Consider the following 22,299-nt stretch of genomic DNA (forward strand, 5'->3'; position numbering starts at 1 on the left):
CATTTTCGCGGTTTTCATTACATTTTTGCATTTGCATGTCAATTTTCCAATCTGCCTCCCCATTAGATACTGATTATATTTCAAACTAGCTCAAGACGGCTTTACGTCTTATCAAATACTTCAGTATAAAAGTTGTTTTTAAACATTTTTCATATGTTCTGCCTTTCTCATATAGAAAGGTTATGCAATCACTGCGAAAACCGACTTTTGAACCGAGGCCCGGAGGTCCGAATGTCATATACCATTCGACTCAGTTCGTCGAGTACGCAAAATGTTTGTGTGTGTATGTGCATATGTGTGTATACAATGTTTTTTTGCACTATCTTTCCTCGGAGATGGCTGAGCTGATTTTCACAAACTTAGATTCAAATGAAAGGTCTTGTGGTCCCATATAAAATTCCTGAATATTATTTGGATCCGACTTCCGATTCCGGAATTATGGGGTAAAATGTGCGAAAAATTATGAAAATAAGTTTTTTCGGAGATGGTTGAACAGATTTTCGCAAACTTAGATTCAAATGAAAGGTCTTGTGATCCCAAAAAAAATTACTGAATAATATTTGGATCCGACTTCCAGTTCCGTAGTTATGGGTAAAAATGTGCCAAAAAATGAAAATGTGTTTTCTAGCTTTTCTCATTGATGGCGCGACTTATTTTCATAAACTTAGATTCAAATGAAAGGTCCTGTGGTCCCATAAAAAATCCTGAATTTCATCCGGATCCGACTTCCGGAAATATAGGGTAAAGTATGTTAAAAATTTTATACCATCACTGAAAAGGGCGAAAAACCGTAAATTTTTTTTCTAAATCGAACTCAAATCTTTTCCAATTGATAGTTTTTATCAGCAGACGGTCAAACAAAACGATTTCGGTTATTCTTTTAACAATCGAAGAAAATTATTTTGAAGAATGCCACAGTATTATACATAATAGTATGACATCATTACACCATCAGGTGGATTAAAACAGGTTTTTTTATTTATACGATTTTCCAAGGTTGAGGGTGTCGATTTATAAAGTTGTGTGTTTTTTATTATGAAGATCTTTTTTTTATTTTTTTATTAAGGATTCGCGTGCGTTAATAAATCGGATTTTCAAAGCTATGCAGTTTTATTTGTGGATTTCCGAATTTATGTGGATTTTTTGTGCATATTTCCGATATTATTTGGTTTCTTTTAAATCGGTGTGTATATCCCGCATGATGAAGACTTCAGTGTATAAATATTACCAGTGCAATTTGGCGCCCTGTCTGACTCATTCGACACAAGAACTCGTTCACAGCCAATAAGACATTCTCGATATGATCAAACGGGGAAAAGGCAAGGTCGCTGCAACCAATGTCATCTGTTATTGATTTCAAACGGTATCGCATTCGATCTTTTTATGAGAAATTAAAATCTTGCTTGAGAAATCTTGTTGTTGTATCACGATCAAGAGAAGGTGCATAACATTCAATTGAACGAAACGAATAGTTTCATAAATATATAATTGGAGTACGATGCAGCTTAGTTCGCAATTGACAACAACAATGTCGAGCATGAAAACGTCAATCATAAATTATGTAATAACAATGCGTGAGTACGATATTCCGACAGGCCTTACCGACGATTTCGTTCAAAACGAAATGTCGCATTACGGAGACATTTTGGGTCATATTTTTTTCGGCATTCTGAATGATGTTTGTATGTGACGCCGGCACTTGGAAGGGCCGATCCCTTCCTTTGTGACTTTCATGCAGTATACAAAAATTCCATGTGAATCTCTGGTCATCTACGACGATCATGTGGACACATGTTTGTATTACCAACAATCGGCCCACTACGGTCAACCTAGTGAGAAACTGAAGAGGACGACATCTTCAACATGGACAATTAAACTTCACCTTCGCCTAATTCAAGCAACCTAAGTGTTTCTGCGGCTGACATTACTAGAGTCCTTAAAACCAAAGACGTTACTAGAGTGGCTAACCCATTATGACATCTCATCCGTAATGTTCGCAACAACTCAAAACATTCAATCCGAAATGTAAGCACTTTTATTAGCTGGTATTTGACAGATCGTATGTTCGTTTGAAACGATACTGTCGAAAATGTGACTTCTAAACGAACGGCTGTCGTCGCTCAGTTTCTAGGCACATCGTAACCGAAACATAATCTGTAACCAAAATGTAATAAGATACATTTCCTACAGCCAACTACGAACGCAATACGTAGAAAAACAACAGAGAAAATCTTCAAAATGATACTTCCAGTAGCAACGTACACAGAAAGAAATAATGAGATTTGCACGACATGTTAATCAATAATAACATGGAATAGACATGGGTTGAATCGAAAGTTTGATTGAAAACCATCATATATGCAAAACTTAATTGAATTGCATTGAATTTTCAATGAATAGAACTATATCTTTCAGTTAATGCTTTGTTTTGCTATTAAATTATATTGAACCGTGCAGAATTATAAAGTAACTTCATGTTTAATTGCCTGCTCCTAATGTGTGCATGAAAATAGATGTAAATTCACAAAATATTTTTATCTGTGTAAGTAACGACAGAGACGATAAACCAATTGGCATATTGTCGCAAAACTGAAATGTAGAGGCTCTGCTTGTTTAGAGATGATACTTTCAGCAAGAGCTGTCAAGTCGGTAGGAAAATTTCTAATTACTCCACCTTTTCAACGATTTCTTATGAAAACGGGCAAATTCATTTGAAAAATCATAGTAGAAGTTGAAGAAAAAGTTTTTACTCTGAGGTGGTAATGTTGATCTTAGTTCATTGTGCGAATTCGACCGTTTATTCAGAATAGAGCATTAATCTTGGTTTGATACCATTTTTCAAATGCCTGGAAATACCAAATAAAGTATCCAAAATAAATAGTACTAGATCGCTATACATTCTAGTACTCGAGAAATCAACATTACACTGGTTTCTGCTTAAAAAAATGTTGTTCCGAAAAAACCTAACCTTACCCAATTTCACACATTTCTGAAGATTTACCATATTTAATCGTAGTTTACACTGAAAAAGTAGTAGTAATCACTTTGAAATCGATTTTCTTCTACTCCGAGTGTACTTTTATTGCTGATATCTATTTGTGCTATTGAATAAACGATAAAAATGTTTCAAATCACTACTGCCGATATGGAAATTCCGAAAGAATCCTCCTTTTCTTGGTTCCATTTTTCATTGGCAGGTGTCGCTACCGGTAAATCAGCTTTGCGACAATGTGCCAATTGCAAGTCCCTGCTAGGCCGCCATGTTTTCGTGACCATCATCTTTTCCGCAAAGACTAAAACAACGAAGAAGTATATAAGTTCGTTGTTGCTAAATATCTGTGATATTTAGCTGTGAAAGTTGATTTTTTATGTTTGATTATAAATGTGATATCGTTATGAAACGTGCGCTGCCAAATTGTAATACTGACTTTCACAATCAATGAAGTGTTGTATTTTACTTCATTTTGTTTACTTTGCTCTCACTGACTTGCTAGCTTTGATGGCCCCGAAGGACTGAGATGTTGGTTACGATAGCACTAGCTGGAGCGCCTTATTGTTGCCACCGGGCTGGCCAATTGGCTTACAAACGCAAAACTCAAATGAACTCCGCGCCTTCTATGTTTCACTTTATGGACCAAGAAAACGATTATGTTAGCAAATTATCACATAGAGCAATATACTAATCGAGTATTAAATGTGGAAATAGTTACTAACATAGTAATATTTCCTTGAACAAACCTACGGAATGGATAAAACTTTTGCATAAAAAGTAAACCTTTAATTTCTTCAATACTTAACTATATTTAGATATTGTAGCTAAGTGAGCTTATGTCATCAATTTTCGTAATCGAAATTAAAGGTTTAAACAACTACTGGGTGGAATAAACGACCAGACCAATTATTTCAGAACGGTATCAACAAGTAAAGTCAATATTATCAATCTGTAGGTCATTCTGAAAGCAAAAAACTTTAGATTTATTCTCAAGCGGAATATTAAAAATATTGGTTAAAATTCTAATTGATAGAAATCAATGTTTTTTCCCTAATTACCACAGAATATCCTTTAATTATTTGAATTTCAACTACAAATAAATAAAAATTCACTGGAGAATAAACATTCCTATGAATTTTGACAGCTTCATTCGAAAACATCATCTTTTGTACAACAGCACCATCTACATGTCGAACTGTCGTTAGAAAGCCAATGGACAATGACTCGATTCAATAAATGCCCTTTCCTTTAAGGGCTGAGGACAGTACCGTAAAGTGGTAGGTTTTTTGCTATTTTCCCGTTTCAAATTAAATTTTCTTGGAAACGGTGCAGAATATAGAAAACCCCACCTGACAATGTCTTCGAAATTTAATTGAGAATATTCTGTAAAATTTTCAGAATGATTCATTGAGTTTAGCGGTCGTGTTGTATTTTTTCTGACTGAAGAACTGCTGAAAATTGGAACGCTCGGAAATGCATACCTTTACTTGTTCATCGAATATCTCGGCTTTGAAGGCTTGTATCATAAATCTACCGTGACAAAGTCTAGATAATTTAGTTGAGATGCGATTAGTACATAAAAACATATATGTTATCGCGATAAAAATAAAGTCTTATATTTTTTTGTTAAACAAAGTCAGTTTCAATGCATCTGCCATTTCTTTTTGTTTGGGTTTCCTGATAGCATTCTGAAAAAGAAGAGAGAAGTAAAATTGGCTCGACAAGGCTGCCAAACACACAGACATTCAATCTTACGATGCGCAAAGGGAATTGAGCGAGCCACGTGGTCAATTTAAAACTTAAAACGTGGCCCTCTGTCCTCAGAAGAAGCTCTTCCTTCAAGAGAAAGGATGTTACAAGTTTATCGCAGAAGGCTAAACCGATTTCAACTAATTCAGGCTCGTTTAAAAGCTACTGTCGGGTCATTGATCAAAAAACCATTCATACACTTCCGGTTCTGGTAATATAATCGTAGAAGTAACGTGAAATCACAATATTAAACCCATTTAATTCTCCCGGATCTCCTGAACCGATATCTTCGTTAGATTATTGTACTATTGAGATATTGGTCAAGATCAACGCGTAAATGGCAGACACTTCCGGTAACATAGAAGTAATGATAAAAGTGATGTCGCTCCGCAAATTTGCTCTTCAACTCATGTACAATGAGATGGAAACTGATAATCGGAGGGTTTACTGAATCTCATAGATAGTTACATCCTTAGTTTTGCACATGATTTTGATGTCTATTCTCGCATCAATTCGTCGCTTCTATCTCTGCCCATATGACCTGATCCCCACCCGGATACCACTGATCCAATTGTTTTTTGTTTCCGAAGGTTTTTCCAAACCGCTGTCTTGCTGATATTGTACTACTTTCTTCGTTTTGCACATCACGAATCACAAATTTTAAGTTTTATCGCCCATAGATTGGCAAACGACTATTGCATCGAAACTGAATCTGAAATAGCTGTACGAGTTGCGAGCGTGAAGATGTTACAACTTGTTGATTATGAAATATAAGCGAAAGGCTCTCACTTTTCGAATACGCCTCGTATTACATTTATTGCGCGGAATTTGACCTTCTGTTTCGAAAGACTTCCCCGCCGATTCTTAGCGTACAGAGCCATGGTGGCATGGTAAGATCATACTGATACTGAGAATACTTTTGGCTAGGGGCTCTACGTTCTACACATTAAACCGCAATCTTTCATATGAACCTCGTCCAAATCACAATTGAGCAATATCGGTAAAGAGTCTTGGGTTTCTGTATTAAATTTTTAGATACTACTTTCAGTAAAATTACAAATAGAGTATCCCTAAACCAAGTAGGAATTTCTATAGCTGTCAAAATCTTGCCCCCATGATTTATTACGCGTTTCGTACTTTTATTCACTAACTGAAGAAAAAACTTCATGTTAATTCACTTTCTTATGTGTTTATTTAACGCACACTGTCTTGCAGTGGCATTTCAATGCTAAGTATGAGTGCAGATTCATTGTCTAACCATTGAAGACGTAATTATAAAAAAAAACTCATAGTAAAATCATGCTAATTACTCTTTGAAATCTCAAGCACAGTCAACTGCACACTCAAAACCAAAATCGACGCACCAACCGCATTTTGCGTTTAACCTACATTTTACACCTCACAACTGTAGTCATACTCATTCACTGTGAAACATAAAATCACAGCATCACCCTTCGTCATGCCTGCCGCAGTGAATGACTCACCATACGACATATATCTTACTATATGGGACCAGATTCGTATTGGCAATTGGCGCCTACAAGGTCAGCAACTCTTCGATTATACGAACAAAGAATCAGCACAGTCTTTGAGAGTAGAACGACGACATTCTGACGCCATCTCGCTGGATGCCGATACATACCTATAGGTAGGTATAACCACGGTCGCTGAATTCGGAATGGATGGAGAAGCCTTTTAATAGCATAAAACGATACTCACTATTTCACCATTAGCAGAGCATTTCAGCAGTCGATCCACGCCCTGTCGATGTGTTTGGCTATGCAATTAACCGAACACGTTGTCGCAATCGAACCAACCGGCGCGCGATAGCTTATGTATGCTTCACGCACAACAGACGCCTTAAAACGCTCTACCAAATCAATTGTAAACAATTTTCACTTTCCCTGCTACTCACACAGACGGCGACTTTATCTTCCCCTGCTGATAAAACCACTTTTCCTGATAAAACAATGTATGTTTGTTTCTGACGTTGCAACGCAATTACTACAGAGGTTCTCATCGAGCCCTTCGTCAGCACGCACTCGAAATATTTCCATTCATGTGATGCACTGCACACTACGGCTCAGAAGAAGGAAAAAAAAACGGTGAGGTTTCATAATCAACACTACATTCCAACTGCTGCTAAATTTATATAGCGGATAAAGGCACTGCCATACCTAAGAAGGTAGCTACAGACACTTAAGAAGAACAGCAAAAGCACTGCTGAAGTAAGTCGAAGGAAAGCTTTACGCGTCAAGATTTGAATCTGCGGACGGTGGTGAACTTAAAATATGATTTATGCTGCCAAGAAGCCACTTTTTGAAACGTATTTAGCACCAAAAGTTTATACCACGTACCCACAATAAGATGTACTACTTTCAAACAGCGTTTGGGGTGTATTTCTTTTTGGAATAAAACTATTTTCAGGGACTAATATCAGAACTAGGTGCGGTCCGCGAAGGTGTAGTAACGAAACTAACATTGCCGTATGGTTGCTGAAACGTCCAGCCTGTAACGGTGGGTTCTCTCGGCGATCGAAGTGTCTGTGTGTGGGGCCGCCTCACCTTTACCTTTTAAAACAAGAGAGCCGGAGAGACCATGGTGATGCATATGGTATGGCTGTGTGTCGATGCTATGGGGCTTCCCGTCTACCGCCCCATGCAGAGCCACAAACAGCAATAACACAAAAAAACTGGTCAAACCGGGCTATCTGTACGACGAAGGCATCGTGACTATTGTGGTTTCGGTATGGGTACGGTGCTTGATGGGGTTGTTCATGTCTACCGAAAAGGTCTCGGAAAATTCGGTCACTATCAATGAGTAATAAAGGCTTTTACGGCTGTGAGCCATTTTTTTACTATAAAAGCTTTCATCTTCGATCGGAAATACTTTCGACCACATATGGGGTGTTAGGAAACAAACCTAGGTAGGCTTCGGAAAAGAAAATCATTATACCCATCACGCTATGTCCGTTCCTTGTGAAAAAAAAATCAATTGAAATTCTACATTTCGATAGATATTATGGTCGTAATTGAAATGTTCAACAGTCCTATACAAAATATACGAAGAGTTTAATTTGATTGTGAAAATGTTTTCACTCATTTGTACTAGTATTTATCACGGAAATGAAATGTTAAGACAATTAACAAAGAAAAAATACATATTCCGATTCCCCTAGTAAATATACACTTAAAGTTTTTACTCAAAATCTTAGAAAAATGTCTATTGTTTAATAATTCTTCGATGACAAAAAAACACAGTTTATTCTGAAATATTCATTGAATAAAATGATATTTATTTGTATTGAATAAAATTCGGATTTCCGCTCCACGATAGTCCTACTAAAGTTCAGCTTAAAGCCGTAATATAACCAACTATCAGGTGTACAACTTTGCTTCCGCCGTTTCTTTCCAAAATTAAAAGCTTTATTGCGAAAAGGTGCTTACAGATGTATTATTCAAAGTATTGTCCGTCGCTAGCGACAACTTTCTCCCATCTTTCCGGCAATTTTCGGAACCCGTCACGAAAAAAGGAGTCCTCTTTTGACGCTATCCACGAAGCAATCCATTTTTACAACTCTTCGAAGGATTGAAAATGTTGATCTGCCAGGCTGTGTGTCATCGAACGGAATAGGTGGAAGTCAGAAGGGGCGACATCTTGGGAATACGGCGAGTGGGGCAAGACTTCCCATTTCAGCGTTTCCAGGTACTTTTTGACCACTTTTGCGACATGAGGTCGAGCATTGTCGTGTTGGAGGATAACTTTGTCATGTCGCTCTTGATATTGTGGCCGCTTTTCTTTTAGCGCGCGACTAAGGCGCATCAGTTGCGTTCAGTAGCGATCTCCTGTGATGGTTTCACCCGGTTTTAAGAGCTCGTAGTAAATCACACCGAGCTGATCCCACCAAATACAAATCATAACCCTGGCGCCGTAAATATTCGGTTTTGCCTTCGACGAAGTAGCATGCCCGGGCTTTCCCCATAATTTTCTGCGTTTAGGATTATCGTATCGAACCCACTATTCATCACCGGTTACGATTCGATGTAAAAACCCCTTACGATTTTGTCTTTGAAGCAGTTGCTCACATACAAATAGACGGCGCTCGATGTCCCTCGGTTTCAACTCGTACGGCACCCAGTTTCCTTTTTTCTGAATCATGCCCAGAGCCTTGAGACGTTTTGAAATGACTTGCTGGCTCACTCTTAACGATTCGGCAAGCTCTTCTTGGGTTTGGCACGAATCTTCATCAAGTAATGCTTCTAGTTGTTCATCATTGATGGTTTTTTCTCTTCCACCACCATGTTTGTCTTCGACATCGAAATCACCATTTTTAAAACGTTGAAACCACTCCCGACACGTGCTTTTACTCAGAGCAGCATCACCGTAAGTTTCTGAGAGCATTCGATGCGCTTCAGCTGCATTTTTTTCGAATGGTAACAGAAAAGTAAAACTTCCCGCAAATGGCGAGAATTGGGCATATAAACAGACATTTTCGAGCGTGAATAATACGAAAACAAGAACAACTGTCACTGAAACGGCGATGACAATTCGTTAGGCACTGTACACACTCACTTTAAAGGCATTATCATCTATGTATTTTGACCAGCCTCAGCCGGTACAGCCACCTATCGAAAAACGGCGGAAGCAAAGTTGTACACCTGATATAACAAAAACTTGCTTTGAACAATGCGTTGCTAACAGCATGTTGCAGATGAATTTTTGACAGTTTCAAATTATAAGACAGCCTGTCAAGCGCGTACACAGGTGGGTGTTTTAGGGGTTCAAATCCCCTCCGAAGCTCAAGAAATTATTATATTATGAATACTTGTCTCTTTAAATATTTAGATCAATTATGAATGAATAATTGTCAACAAACCACTTTATAACCAAAAATTTTTTAAGTAATTATGTAAAGGTTTCCATTCGTTTGGAAATTGTTCAACATGTTCTGAAACACCCCTCAAAAAATTCTGGGTACGCGCCTGCAGCCTGTCATTATATAACAGTTATCCATCTCAGCAAATCAAACAGCCTTGAATTGCGTTTGAGCCATATATTAGAAATGTTAGCATGAAATGATTTTTTAGCTCTGATTTGAACAAGCATTAGCGATTTGACGATATTGTAAACTGTTCCACGTTAACATTTCAAATTTTAGGAATATTAGGTAAGCAAACGTGAAAATTAATAATTTGAGAGCAGAAGAAAGAGTAAACAAAGAGAAACTCTCATTAGTTTTTGTGACCTGTTACTGTTGAGTCAAATTTACGTCACGTAAATTTGCGTGAACTGCGACGCTCCATTTATGTGCATCTAATAAGATGTAAAATCACAGGGTTTTTTTTTAAGTATTTACTACAACAGCTAAATAGTTAGGTTGATGTCAGAGTGAGCGCGGAAAACGGAGCGAAGCGAAACGATTCAATGCGATGTACTGATAACGTATCGCTTTCACTCTGACAGGTTTGCTTTGATCAAATGTAATTTGTTCGCACGCGTGTCTTGGCGCTTCGCGTGACGCTTTCACTCTGACAGCAACCTTATTCTTTTGCGGTTAGCTTTTCAATGGCATATATGACCGATAGGTATTTATTGGTAATAAGTATCTGTACATAAATCGAATATATAACATCGCTTAGGATGATTATTGGTTACTTGTGTCGTCTTGGGTTCACAAGTGTCAAGTTCCTCAAATTCAACAACATAGCGGCTTAACTAACAGATAACTCTACTCAAAGTTATTTCTAATGGTTAATCAGTTATCAGTACCATGGCCGCTAAGTAGTGAGGGGACTTTTCTCATCTCAGAAACGAATAAAAACAAAACGAAAACATGTTTAAATCCACCTCGTGGTGTAATGATGCTTCTTTGTTCAACTACTGTATGAGCAATCAGTGTTGTTCCCTTGTTCGAGTGTTTTTTGACGCAGTCTGTTTGGCCTTCAATTAACAAAAATATCGATGAATTTTTAGATCTATTCTGAAGATTTCGTACATTTATTGCGGTTTGAAATTTGTAAGAATCAGCATGTTGTAAATCCAATACATAGAATCAGATTCGGACAAAATTTGCATGTGTTGTCGGCTGAACATGGATCTACCTTTCATAATTTGCTAGTGGAGCGGAGACCATTCCATTCAGCCCGAAGAACTGAACAAATTTCTATGTTTGTATGTGTGTTTGGTCTTACGGTTTTTTACAAAATTCTTGAACTTTTTCCGGATCTTACTTCCGGTTCCGGAATTACAGTGTGTGATAAGTGTTCGAAATGTCAGGCTGTCGTATAGAGCGACGATGTAAAAGAAGGCAAAATTCTTCTAAATTCTTCAAAATTATTCCAATGCATAGGTTATGTAAGTTCTTCTAATTTTGGCTCGAAACTGTTTCGATTTTTAGGCTATGCTAGTTTACGCCCGAACAAACTTCCCTGTTTCTATTCCAATACTATTGCTGAGAATACAAGCCAATACAAACAGTTTTTTAGAAATACTGGTTCAATTACAATTAATTACAAAGTATAGAATGGTACATGTTTTGTTGTGTATGCGAAAAAGGTTTTTATTGTAACATGTCCAAAATTGTAGATTATCGGGCATCTGCACCACCCGAATTTGTTGATTTATAAGTACAAATTTTGAACACCCCTAGCATATATCAACATGAACTTCTAACACGAGAGTGAATGCTAAAAGCACTACGTCATTGTTTGTTGATTTTCTCGAAATAAGATCATTCAAATTAAAACTTCCTACTAATTCGATCAGTTTGTGATGTAGTAAACAAAAACAGTTTTCACACATACAAACTTACGTCGGTCCATCCAACCAATGAAGTTGACAACAGCTTTGAACCAACTAGAGGTGTGAAAATGTATGTAAGTTGTTTTTCCTGCTTCTGGACGATGTATTGAGAGCTTTTTTTTGTATGTTTCCAGTGTCACACACCTGTAGCTCTGTTATAAACAGTCTTGTGTAGCAACGCAGCCCCATAATGAACGCCAAACGGGAGGCACTTTGTTCTCAACGTAGGCCATTGCGCGATGACCTACATAGTAAAATACACACCGACGGGTGAGAGTAATCGTCACCGATGATGTAATAGTTTCGAGATGTCATAAAATGCATAAAACTGCTCTGCTAATGCTAATTAAGACAATTCAATAGAATAAAATAGTTTTTCATTGATATTGTCCGTGAATAGTCCGTTTTTCATTGATATTGCCCGTGAATAGTGAAACATTTCTTTTGAATCAAAGTTTATGAAAATCGCTCTTTCTGGACAAATTCGACAGACTTTTGTTATATTACAGAAGGAATCATAATCGGAATTCGTCGGAACTTCTCTACATACGACACTTGAGTTGCGTTTTTTCGTATACGCTAAATTTAATTCCGCAGTTTTTTTTTTGCAAAAACGTATGCTAAATCAATATAAATAACCAATATTTCGTGTGGAACATGAGGTAGCTTATTCTTTAATAGTTTGCTTGTTGTTATCCTATGTATATGAATACCTTCCACAACTTATCTAGACAATCTTAGGGAAGACTATATTAGGACCGATATAGAACTGGGAATAACATAAAGTGGTATCCAAGGTAACATGTTGTTTGTATCCATGGAAAAACAACCTCAGAATCGAAGTAACCGTTACACAAATGATTCGTCCTCTTTTCAATTTAGGTTTTCGATCAGGACGAAGGCATAAGTACCCAGAAGTCTGATAACCGAAGGACAACCTGCACAGTTAATGTGAGTCACAGAAGATAGATTTTCACACTGCGATGCATGAATTTTATTTTACAAAATTATGCCTATTTTATCTGGACGATCAGTCCAACGCTAGTTTTCATTACAGAATTCTGTAAATAAATATATAATATATACGGTAAATTTGAAAAGTCACCGTGTACGATAAAAATCATACCGTCAGCATGGCAGAATTAACTTCGAATTACCGAACTTCTATAAATACTGATTGTTATGAAAACTAATAATAGAACAATTATTAACATTTTTAGTAAGTGTCGAAAAAATTTTCGCCGGTGGTCATCGAATGGATTCAGGTATAGGTGCATGTTTGAAATTGCTGAAAACGATCTGTTTACAAAGAATAAAAGTTGTAATGTTATACGAAAATATGCATAATAAATATCAAAATCATATACAGTATTCAGTTAAGGTGATGTAATGTACTCAAAACGTTGTTTTTGTATTAACCAGAAAATTATTGCATTTGATGTTCAGTACGTCTAAATTTTTTTCGCATCAATTGATAATCACGTCGAGATTGTTACAATTCTGTTTTTTGCTGTGTACTTATAGGTCCACTTGTTACCACTTGCTACCAACACATATCATCGAGGGTAATTTCTTCTCCCTTGAATCCCCACCCCCTTGAACCCCCCTTATTCTGACCTGCCCATTGAGCTCTCTCTTGAACCTTCCCTTGAAGCAACCCCCCCCCCCCCCCCCCTTAACCCTTGAATGATTCCTGCGCACGGGCCTCGTCACAATGCATCGATTGTGCAGTGTGTGGGAAGGCGCTCATAATTACCGAATGGTTTACATAATTGTTCGGTAGTTGTTTGACAGTTCAACAAAATAGTTATTTTCGAACGATCAGTAACCAATTCAATTACCGAACGTTCAGCTATATAAAATTCGGTAAAAGATTACCGAATTCGGCGATTGTGTAATATAAAAAACCTGTTTCAATCCAATCAGTGGTGCTGCTTTTCTCATATTACTTATACAGGGTGATTTTTTAAGAGCTTGAGAACTTTTTTAAACAATAAAACGCATAAAATTTGCAAAATCTCATCGGTTCTTTATTTTAAACGTTAGATTGGTACATGACATTTACTTTTTGAAGATAATTTCATTTAAATGTTGACCGCGGCTGCGTCTTAGGTGGTCCATTCGGAAAGTCCAATTTTGGGCAACTTTTTCGAGCATTTCGGCCGGAATAGCCCGAATTTCTTCGGAAATGTTGTCTTCCAAAGCTGGAATAGTTACTGGCTTATTTCTGTAGACTTTAGACTTGACGTAGCCCCACAAAAAATAGTCTAAAGGCGTCAAATCGCATGATCTTGGTGGCCAACTTACCGGTCCATTTCTTGAGATGAATTGTTCTCCGAAGTTTTCCCTCAAAATGGCCATAGAATCGCGAGCTGTGTGGCATGTAGCGCCATCTTGTTGAAACCACATGTCAACCAAGTTCAGTTCTTCCATTTTTGGCAACAAAAAGTTTGTTAGCATCGAACGATAGCGATCGCCATTCACTGTAACGTTGCGTCCAACAGCATCTTTGAAAAAATACGGTCCAATGATTCCACCAGCGTACAAACCACACCAAACAGTGCATTTTTCGGGATGCATGGGCAGTTCTTGAACGGCTTCTGGTTGCTCTTCACTCCAAATGCGGCAATTTTGCTTATTTACGTAGCCATTCAACCAGAAATGAGCCTCATCGCTGAACAAAATTTGTCGATAAAAAAGCGGATTTTCTGCCAACTTTTCTAGGGCCCATTCACTGATTTGCAAGCGTTGCTCGTTAGTAAGTCTATTCATGATGAAATGTCAGAGCATACTGAGCAAATAATAATGCATGAAAATCATAACCTCAAAAAATCTGAGCAAATACTAATGCATGAAAATCCTAACCTCAAAAAAATCACCTTTTATTTTCATAAATATCACTCAAGGATTCTGTCAAGAACATTCATTGCGAACTTGAATAAAAATTGGAACATTGTTTTTAAAAAAACTAGTATAGTCTTTTGAAATTCAAAAATTACCTTTTTCGAACGTCAGACTTAGACCTGAGTAAGATTGCAAATAACACTCCGAAATACTGGTATTAGTATTTGTTACTATCTCATGGCATTAGTGACGAATTAGTAAAAAATTTTAAATATAGTGGAATTAAATGGAAAATCCTTTTCTTTTTGAATCAATCAACTTTTGAATTTGGAAAGAATTTTGTCACTAATGATATAACACTTTTTTCTTTTATCTCCCTAATTCTTAACTAAGTTACTAAAATTTTAAAACTAGCTTACTACAATGTCAAATTCGGAAGAGAAACTGAACTTGCTTGCTTTTTATTTGCTCTAACCTCCGAAATTATAAAAAAACTTTAAGACTTTAAGACATTTAACATTAAATGTACATTTTTTTGTTAATTTGCACATATTACACTATTACTCAAAATTAATAACATATAATAATATTAATAATAATAATAATAATAATAATAATAATAATAATAATAATAATAATAATAATAATAATAATAATAATAATAATAATAATAATAATAATAATAATAATAATAATAATAATCACATTAATGACGTTTTCACTAGAAACAGAACCCAACCCAGTTTCGACCCCATATACTGTCAAATATATGGATTTGAAAGCAGTTGGGGTTGGAATTGGGTTAGTTTTGATTAAAGCGAAATCAACTTGAGTTTGTTTCCATTTATTTGCTGCATGCATTGAAAATTGATCTTTCATTTACCTAAATATTGAGGTCCTCACTCGTTAGTCTGGTTTATGTCATATGCTAATTGCCTAAAAGTGCGGGGATGAACTTCAGTTGGTTAATTTCTACCCAAAATAAGGTAACGGCTAGAAAGAGTGTAGGCAAAGTAATTTTTTCCGTGTAGATATTTATTGACAGATAGATGTCACTGAAATGATGCTTGGGTGCGCTTAGTGATCCATTGATAAAATCTTGTGAACTCTGCAAAGAACCATTTTTTAGAAGTGAAAAAACGTGCATCTCATTCATTTGTCACACGCTGTTGCAAAACGCAATACTATCACTTCTATTCTGTATTTCGATTGAGTCGAAATCTTTCGAACGAATGTAAAAATTCTGTAATTCGATCGAGTGATGCTTTTGTATGGAAAACTCGATCAAGCTACAGGATGCAAAATTTCGCATTCGATCGGAATATTCCGATTCAAACGAAACACGGAATAGTCGAAACTATACTGAATTCCAGAACTAATAGAACATATTTGTCATCAACAAAATAAAACATCAGTGGTACTTTTTGATATTGAATCGAATTTATTGTGTCTCTTCCAATTGTGGATTTAAAATATGAATTGCCCTTCTCAGATGAAAGAAAGGTTTCGTTTTCAGGATAGGTTTGTTGTACGGCAAACTCGATATTCGTTTTCCATCCTACTAATACCGATGCTGGTAAAAGGACGCCTGTATACGCGATTGTTAAAATTTTCTTCTGAAGATATTGCACCGCACTTTTATACGATTTGGGCAGTTTAAACCAAAAATTATAAGAATTTTGAATTGAGCTTGCTTATAATTCGCCAATTTGTATATATTCAAAGCATATGTGACAAAGAATTCCTTTGCCTTTTCTATTTTATATATTAAAACACATATAAAACAGTAGATCGTCCGTGTCTTTTGGCTAATGTAAAACTTTACTCAGTTAATTTTATGTGAAGTCAAATAATAATCCTATAATCTACCGGATGTTTCCTTGGGTCTAGCTTTCCAAAAAAATCAACGCGTGCTGTATATGTTCCTACCGGTATACAAAATATATGAACCCGAAATTTCTCACGGGAAAATAAATAGGATTGTGCTTGAGCTACTGCCCTAATTCTTGACTATCTAGCAAGAAAACGAGACGAGACGGTTCAAGCAGCTTGTTACATAATACACAAGAAAAAAAAGTGATAGTAACTCAGTGCAACTTAAATGCTACAGATCTAATATCGACCGCGTCCTCCAACTGGTGATCTCGATCGGAATCTGCCACCGCCGCCGCCGCTGCTTCGACCACCGCCATAACTGCTTCCGAATCCACTGCCGTAGCCATCGCGGTTCGAGTCGCGATTGTATCCACCGGACCCACCCGACGAACGCATGGATCCATAGCTGTCGAAACGACTTCCGCTGCGACCACGGAACCCACCGCTGCCTCCGTTGCGATAACCGCCCCCATCACGGAAGCCACCTCGAGAGCTTGAACGGAAACCGCCCCCACCACCGTTGCTAGAACGACCGGGTGGACCACGGAATCCCCTCGAACCTCCACGAGTGCTACGACGCCCCTTCGATATCTCAACCCGTAGTTTCGAACCGAGAATGTCCTGGCCGTTCAGATTGTCGCATGCCGATTCTGCTTCCTCTTTGTTTTCGAACTCAATGAAAGCAAAACCTGGGGGATTGAAAGCTACCCATACAGAGTTTAATTTACCGTACTTGGTGAACTCTCCCTCGAGATCCTCCTTCTTCACTTTATCGGTGAGGTTGCCGACGTAGACTCTAGTGCCCTTCTGTTCGCTCATTTTCACTGTCAAACGTTCTATTCAATCGACGAGTGTGCGTGCCTTGCGTAGATGACGACGGTGCGCTGATTAACGTCGGTTACGTAGAATACGAGCACTGTGGAATTGATCAGAATAGTGGTTCGTAGCAAAATAAGTTATTCAGAAATGTTTTTTTGATTGGTGTTGAACATAGGCTCGATGAATGTGTAACTGAATTGTCTCTACGCTTAGCATCATTAATATGTGTCTATTTTTGCGACGAAGTAACAGTACTAGAGATATGCATCTATAGGCTACTCTCTTGCTTGCAGTGATGCTTCAGTTAACACATGCGTCGTAGAATCTTGTATTCGATTTGGTAAATGTGTGTGCTATATTAAACAAAATTACTCTGTGTCGAAGAACGTGGCTCGCTTTTAGGATTGTTGGTGACATGAACAGATGAAGAATAACTGCATATGATAGTAGGGTTTGTAAATAGGAGACTATTATGCAGATATACGAAGAATCAGAGTAGAAAGCAGAGATGAGGATTGTCTCGGTATAAAACAGGAGTTTTCAAACGATTGTGGTCGCCATGTTGTTTGCTACTGTAGTTTAATTCATATGGTGTTAGGTGCGCAGATGCGAATCTTAATTCGATTACAGGCTAATTGCAATCTTAATGATGCTAGTTTATTTTGCAGAACATTTACGATTTTGTCGGGGCTTTCAACAAACTGAATGACTATATTCAACCAGATACGAATAGAAGAGCTTTAGTATGCCACAGTATGTTTTAAGCACGAACATTTATGTTTTCAAGGATAAATAAAAAGTAAATGAAATTGGAGATGATTTAGTAAATTGTCGCCAGGAAATAGATGGATATATACGAAGGGTCTATTCCAGACAGGAACATCAATAAAACGATATCATTTTAGTGGCAAGTCGGAAAATAAAATCAAAACCCATGCACATAAAAACGGTCTAGCTCAAACAACTTAAACATAGGGCCCTGCATTGGAAAGTTATTACAGGGTACCAATTTCGAATTGCGTGATTGTGTCTTGTTTCTTTCTGCATTTTGCAGCCGGAAATATTGATTTTTATTCGACTCAACGTTGTTCAAAATGGCGGTCACTTTTGCTCCTAAATAATTACTGACTGAAAATTTATAGCCGATGAATCGATGCAATTAGTTTTATTACGCTGAGCGATTGAAAGCAGATAATTTGATTTTTCCTAGTTCGTGAAGCTGAAAACGACGCATACGAAGAAAATTTTTACCGAAGAATTCGCAGATTTTTCTAATTCCACAAAAAAATATAGCTAAAACGATGCGAAGAAATCGAAGGCAAATGTGAGCGATGCTATATTTAGTTTAGTTTTGCGAACGAATTTTAATTTTTTTTCCACAGATTTCACTGCATCTCCAATATGGCGTCATTCTTCGTTTCAACAAGGCACGCACAAGCACTATTCATGGTTTCGTTGCAGAGAATGAAAAATCAATAAGTATCACTACTACGGAAAAAGGAACTGAAAATTGTCGTAAAAGCAGCTCTGATCGAAAAACGTTGAAATTATTGGTTTTGGTGGTGGCAGAAAGTTGTTACCGTCGAAGAAGAGCTTGCTTCGTAGATGCAGAATAGGCGGCGGTGTTGGCAAAGATGGCGTAGTTTGCCTAAAAATCGTAGGTGAGCGGTGTTTGCTCAGATTATTGATTCACTGGGTAAGCTATGAGTCACCACTATTAAGCAGAGAAAAACACTTTTACATCCGATTCAACAGAACGATGAAATCGGAATGAATGAAATTGAAAAATGAGGTGCGCTCAGCGTTGCCAGGTTGCCAGATTTGTCTGGCAAAAGGCAGATTTTTCTCGCTTTGCCAGACACTCAAACTAAACAGATCTTTTGCCAGATTTTCTAAATTTTCCGATATTCCAAATTTTCCTAGATATTGTCAGATTTCGCTAGATCTCAGTTTGTGGCCTCTATACGATAAATGAGGAGACCTTTTTTTTATTTTTGGTTTTATTTTTAGTTTGAAGCCCGGTAAAAATTTCCTTGTATACAGTAGGGTAACAGAGGTATTTTGGCCCACTTTAGGATTCATTTTATTTTGGCCCACTTTGTAAAAATATCCACCAAATGCTGTAATATCTTTGAAAACCCCTTCCCCGATAGATGATTTAATGTGATTAGCTTCAAATTGATGCAACATGGGTTACTTAACATCGATCAAATCCATAAAGTTTGGTCGATGAAGTTAGGTGGGCCAAAATATATGAAGTGGCTAAAATACCTCTGTTACCCTAGATCCAGACAAATCCAGATATAGTTTTGAGTAGAGTGACTATAATCAGAGTGGCGACAGCTGTTCGTTTGGAATGACAGCTCCCAGTTCCAAACGAGCAAACGACCTGTCAATTTAATGTAAAGCTAATGGAATGTTTTGAATTGTTGCCAAAATTACGGATGAGATGTCGTCACTCTGGTTATAGGCACTCTAGTTTTGAGGTTCGACAGATTCTTGGAAAAATAACCTGGCAACTCTGGGTGCGTTAGTCAGTACAGGGTTGCCAATATTCCAGATTTACCTGGAATGAGCCAGAATTTTGTCATTTTGATAGTCAGTTTAACGAACCAGATCGTTTGCCAAATTTCACTAGATTTTCAAATTTACTGAGAATGCAATACAAGTCTTCTCAGTTCAATTGGTTTAAATAAAATAAGTAGAAAACAACATAAATAAGTATCTGTAGACATTGCGCCACAGTGTAAGTACAATGTTTCACTTAAATAGAGTTGAAGCAAAGATAAATAATAAAGACATGTATGTGCTTATAAATATTTTTGAAAAATGTGGTTCGTTTCCGGTACCTTCTGAAATGACCGCACTCACCGCTTGGTGGAGCGCGAGATTAATTGCATTGTTACATTTCAACCAAAATGTGCCATAAAATCTCAATATATACAAATGAGCTACCGAATCGAAAGGGTTCTCACGGTTTGACATTTGCATTATGAATGTATGATGGGAACTCAGCAGTGCAACTAATTTTTCACCATTGGTGTCAGTTTCACGGAGGACCGAAGGTAACTACATATGGAATGTAAACAAAAACAAGAGATTGTCACTTAAAACGAAACCACTGAATGTAGTTGGCCCGCTGGCAGGTATTAAATTTATTCTTTTAGAGAGTTTTGAGCCATTTATGCTCAATTTTGATTTACTTTGTTTTCTTCGTTTCTGGTTTTTTCCATAAGATATAATTGTTTGTAATCAACTGTGAAAAAGAAGCACCCACTGATTAACTTGTTGGTGTCATCTGGATTTGGATGTGATAAATGTGATAAATCATTCAAAGCTGTTTTGTGCCTCTGCAGTAATCAAAATGAAGGTGGCGCGTGGTTGTTTATGAAGATTGGTGGTGTGTTATACTTTGACACATAATTTTCATATACATATTGAACAGATTGAACAGTTCGTCGAATGTGTAAATAAAATTTATGAATGAATAGATGAATAGATGACTGTAATAATGCAGTTCAAAAAAAATTAAAAATAAATTAAAATAAAAGTATTGAATAAACTTTTTGCTGTAGATTTAGATTTGACCGATATAATCAACTGAGCAGTCGGTTGAATGTAATATGTAAATTGGAGTATATAAAGGTTAAATGTGATAGATTATCGTATATGCCAACTGTTTATTTTTTTATTATGCCAACTGTTTTATTTAATAATGCACATAAGCAAGAGTGTATGATTTGTTTTCAGATTTTCCAGTTTCTCACTCTTTAGAAGTGTTTAATGGATCCCTAAAGTAATTCCGGCAGAAATGAGGTGAACAAATTCGTTTGGTATGAGGTTCATTCACAGACTAACAGACAGGACACTCAAATTAGATTCTTTAACCATATAAACGGTCATTTCGAATATTCCTTTAGTTGGGACAGTACTCGGATATGTCATGATGGCGCCACGTTAGCATATCAAATACATCCTGTCTGTCATCTAGACTGTGTTTATTTTTTTCATTTACCAACCGAGTTGCCATTCATACAGAATTACCTGTAATGTATTGATTTGTATACCTCCATGCGAATTTCATGCAGGATACAGATTAATTACATATTGCCAAAACTATATACAGAATTGTGCCTACTTGTCATCCTACAACGCAATACAAAATCGAACCCGTTTTGTTACAATATTTACTTGCTTCTGGTCTTAATTTCGAATGGAAATTACCAACACAATTAAAAATAGTCTAGATGAACAACGTTGAGTAAAATAAATGTTTACTTTCCAACATCGCTAAAAAAGTTAAATATATTATCAACGTACTCCAATAATTTATTGTGACGATTCATTATCAAATATTTTGATGAAATCAGGCAACCCTGTAAGCAGCTGATCGGTGTTGACAAACGAGGGGAAACCAACTAGTAAAAAATCTTTTACGTAACACAAGGGGTGTACCGATAGTAAATAGTTCGCGCAGTACAATATAGGTGGAACTAGTGCATCACGAAAAATGATTTTTATAACAATTTACTCATACTGTCATGTCTGTTAGTCTGTGGTTCAGTTTCCATTGAATTAATCTGAAATTAACTAAATTATGTATTTATCTACCATCTGGTTTAAATTTACATATAACTGTTCGTAGGAAACGAATAGAAAGATACTGTATCTCCTTCCTCAGAAGCATTTTCGAAGGCGGCAAAAGAATGTTTACTGCAAATAATAGAAAAATAATATTTAATAATAAAATTCAAGCACTCACTTGCACTCAGCTTTATCATAATTTGCATTGATGATGATCCACATTATTTAATAGCTCTCCGGAATTCACTAAATAAGAGGAAAGCACACAAAAATTCAAAACGGTGGAATTATTCCACAACTATTTCAAACTGTTTGCTTATTTATTCTGGTGCTCCTTGAAAACTAGAGCATAGCAACTTCAACAGTGTTGCTCGAATAGTTAGTTTTTGTCATTTTCAAGGGGTCGCTATATTTATGGTAACTAGTGATAAATCACTCACGAACACTTTTTATTCCGATTTTTCTTCGGAGTGTCTGGTAGTGTCGTCGGTTAAAGTTTACGTCTGTGTAGAAATCGAATACAAGACAAATCACGCTTTTTTTATAACGGCCAACATCAACATTCACTTTGAAGAGTAATTTCGAATGACTCAGCACTCACTGAGAGTAAGTCATACTAGTAAACGGCAGAGAAA

General features: G+C 36.8%; 2 protein-coding genes and 1 long non-coding RNA gene across 7 annotated transcripts in view; 1 reads left to right on the top strand and 2 right to left on the bottom strand.

The window, feature by feature from the left end:
• Nucleotides 1-7,202, bottom strand: part of LOC131430743 (protein bark beetle) — a 61,555-nt gene extending 54,353 nt beyond the window's left edge. For 3 of the 4 annotated variants that reach the window (XM_058595942.1, XM_058595939.1, XM_058595943.1), the window contains exon 1: nt 6,461-7,202. The gene's annotated coding sequence lies outside the window, so the exon portion shown is untranslated. The remainder of the gene's footprint in view (nt 1-6,460) is intronic. The other variant, XM_058595940.1, reaches the window with a different exon arrangement.
• Nucleotides 7,203-11,427: 4,225 nt separating this feature from the next.
• On the top strand, nt 11,428-12,812 carry LOC131427318 (uncharacterized). 2 transcript variants are annotated; one of them, XR_009229258.1, is made up of 4 exons: nt 11,428-11,612; nt 11,677-12,204; nt 12,274-12,339; nt 12,425-12,812. It is a non-coding gene; the product is annotated as an uncharacterized LOC131427318 (long non-coding RNA). The 2 variants fall into 2 exon arrangements; XR_009229257.1 differs by having other exon boundaries at nt 11,677-12,339.
• A 2,992-nt stretch (nt 12,813-15,804) lies between these two features.
• Nucleotides 15,805-18,860, bottom strand: LOC131430744 (RNA-binding protein Rsf1). Its single transcript, XM_058595944.1, has 2 exons — nt 18,661-18,860; nt 15,805-17,177 (listed from the first exon to the last, which is right to left on the bottom strand). The coding sequence occupies exon 2, from the start codon at nt 17,078-17,080 to the stop codon at nt 16,499-16,501; it is 582 nt and encodes a 193-aa protein (XP_058451927.1). The 5' UTR covers nt 17,081-17,177; nt 18,661-18,860; the 3' UTR covers nt 15,805-16,498.
• Nucleotides 18,861-22,299: the final 3,439 nt, after the last annotated feature.

This window comes from Malaya genurostris, chromosome 2 (assembly GCF_030247185.1).
Source record: "Malaya genurostris strain Urasoe2022 chromosome 2, Malgen_1.1, whole genome shotgun sequence".
NCBI lineage: Eukaryota > Metazoa > Arthropoda > Insecta > Diptera > Culicidae > Malaya > Malaya genurostris.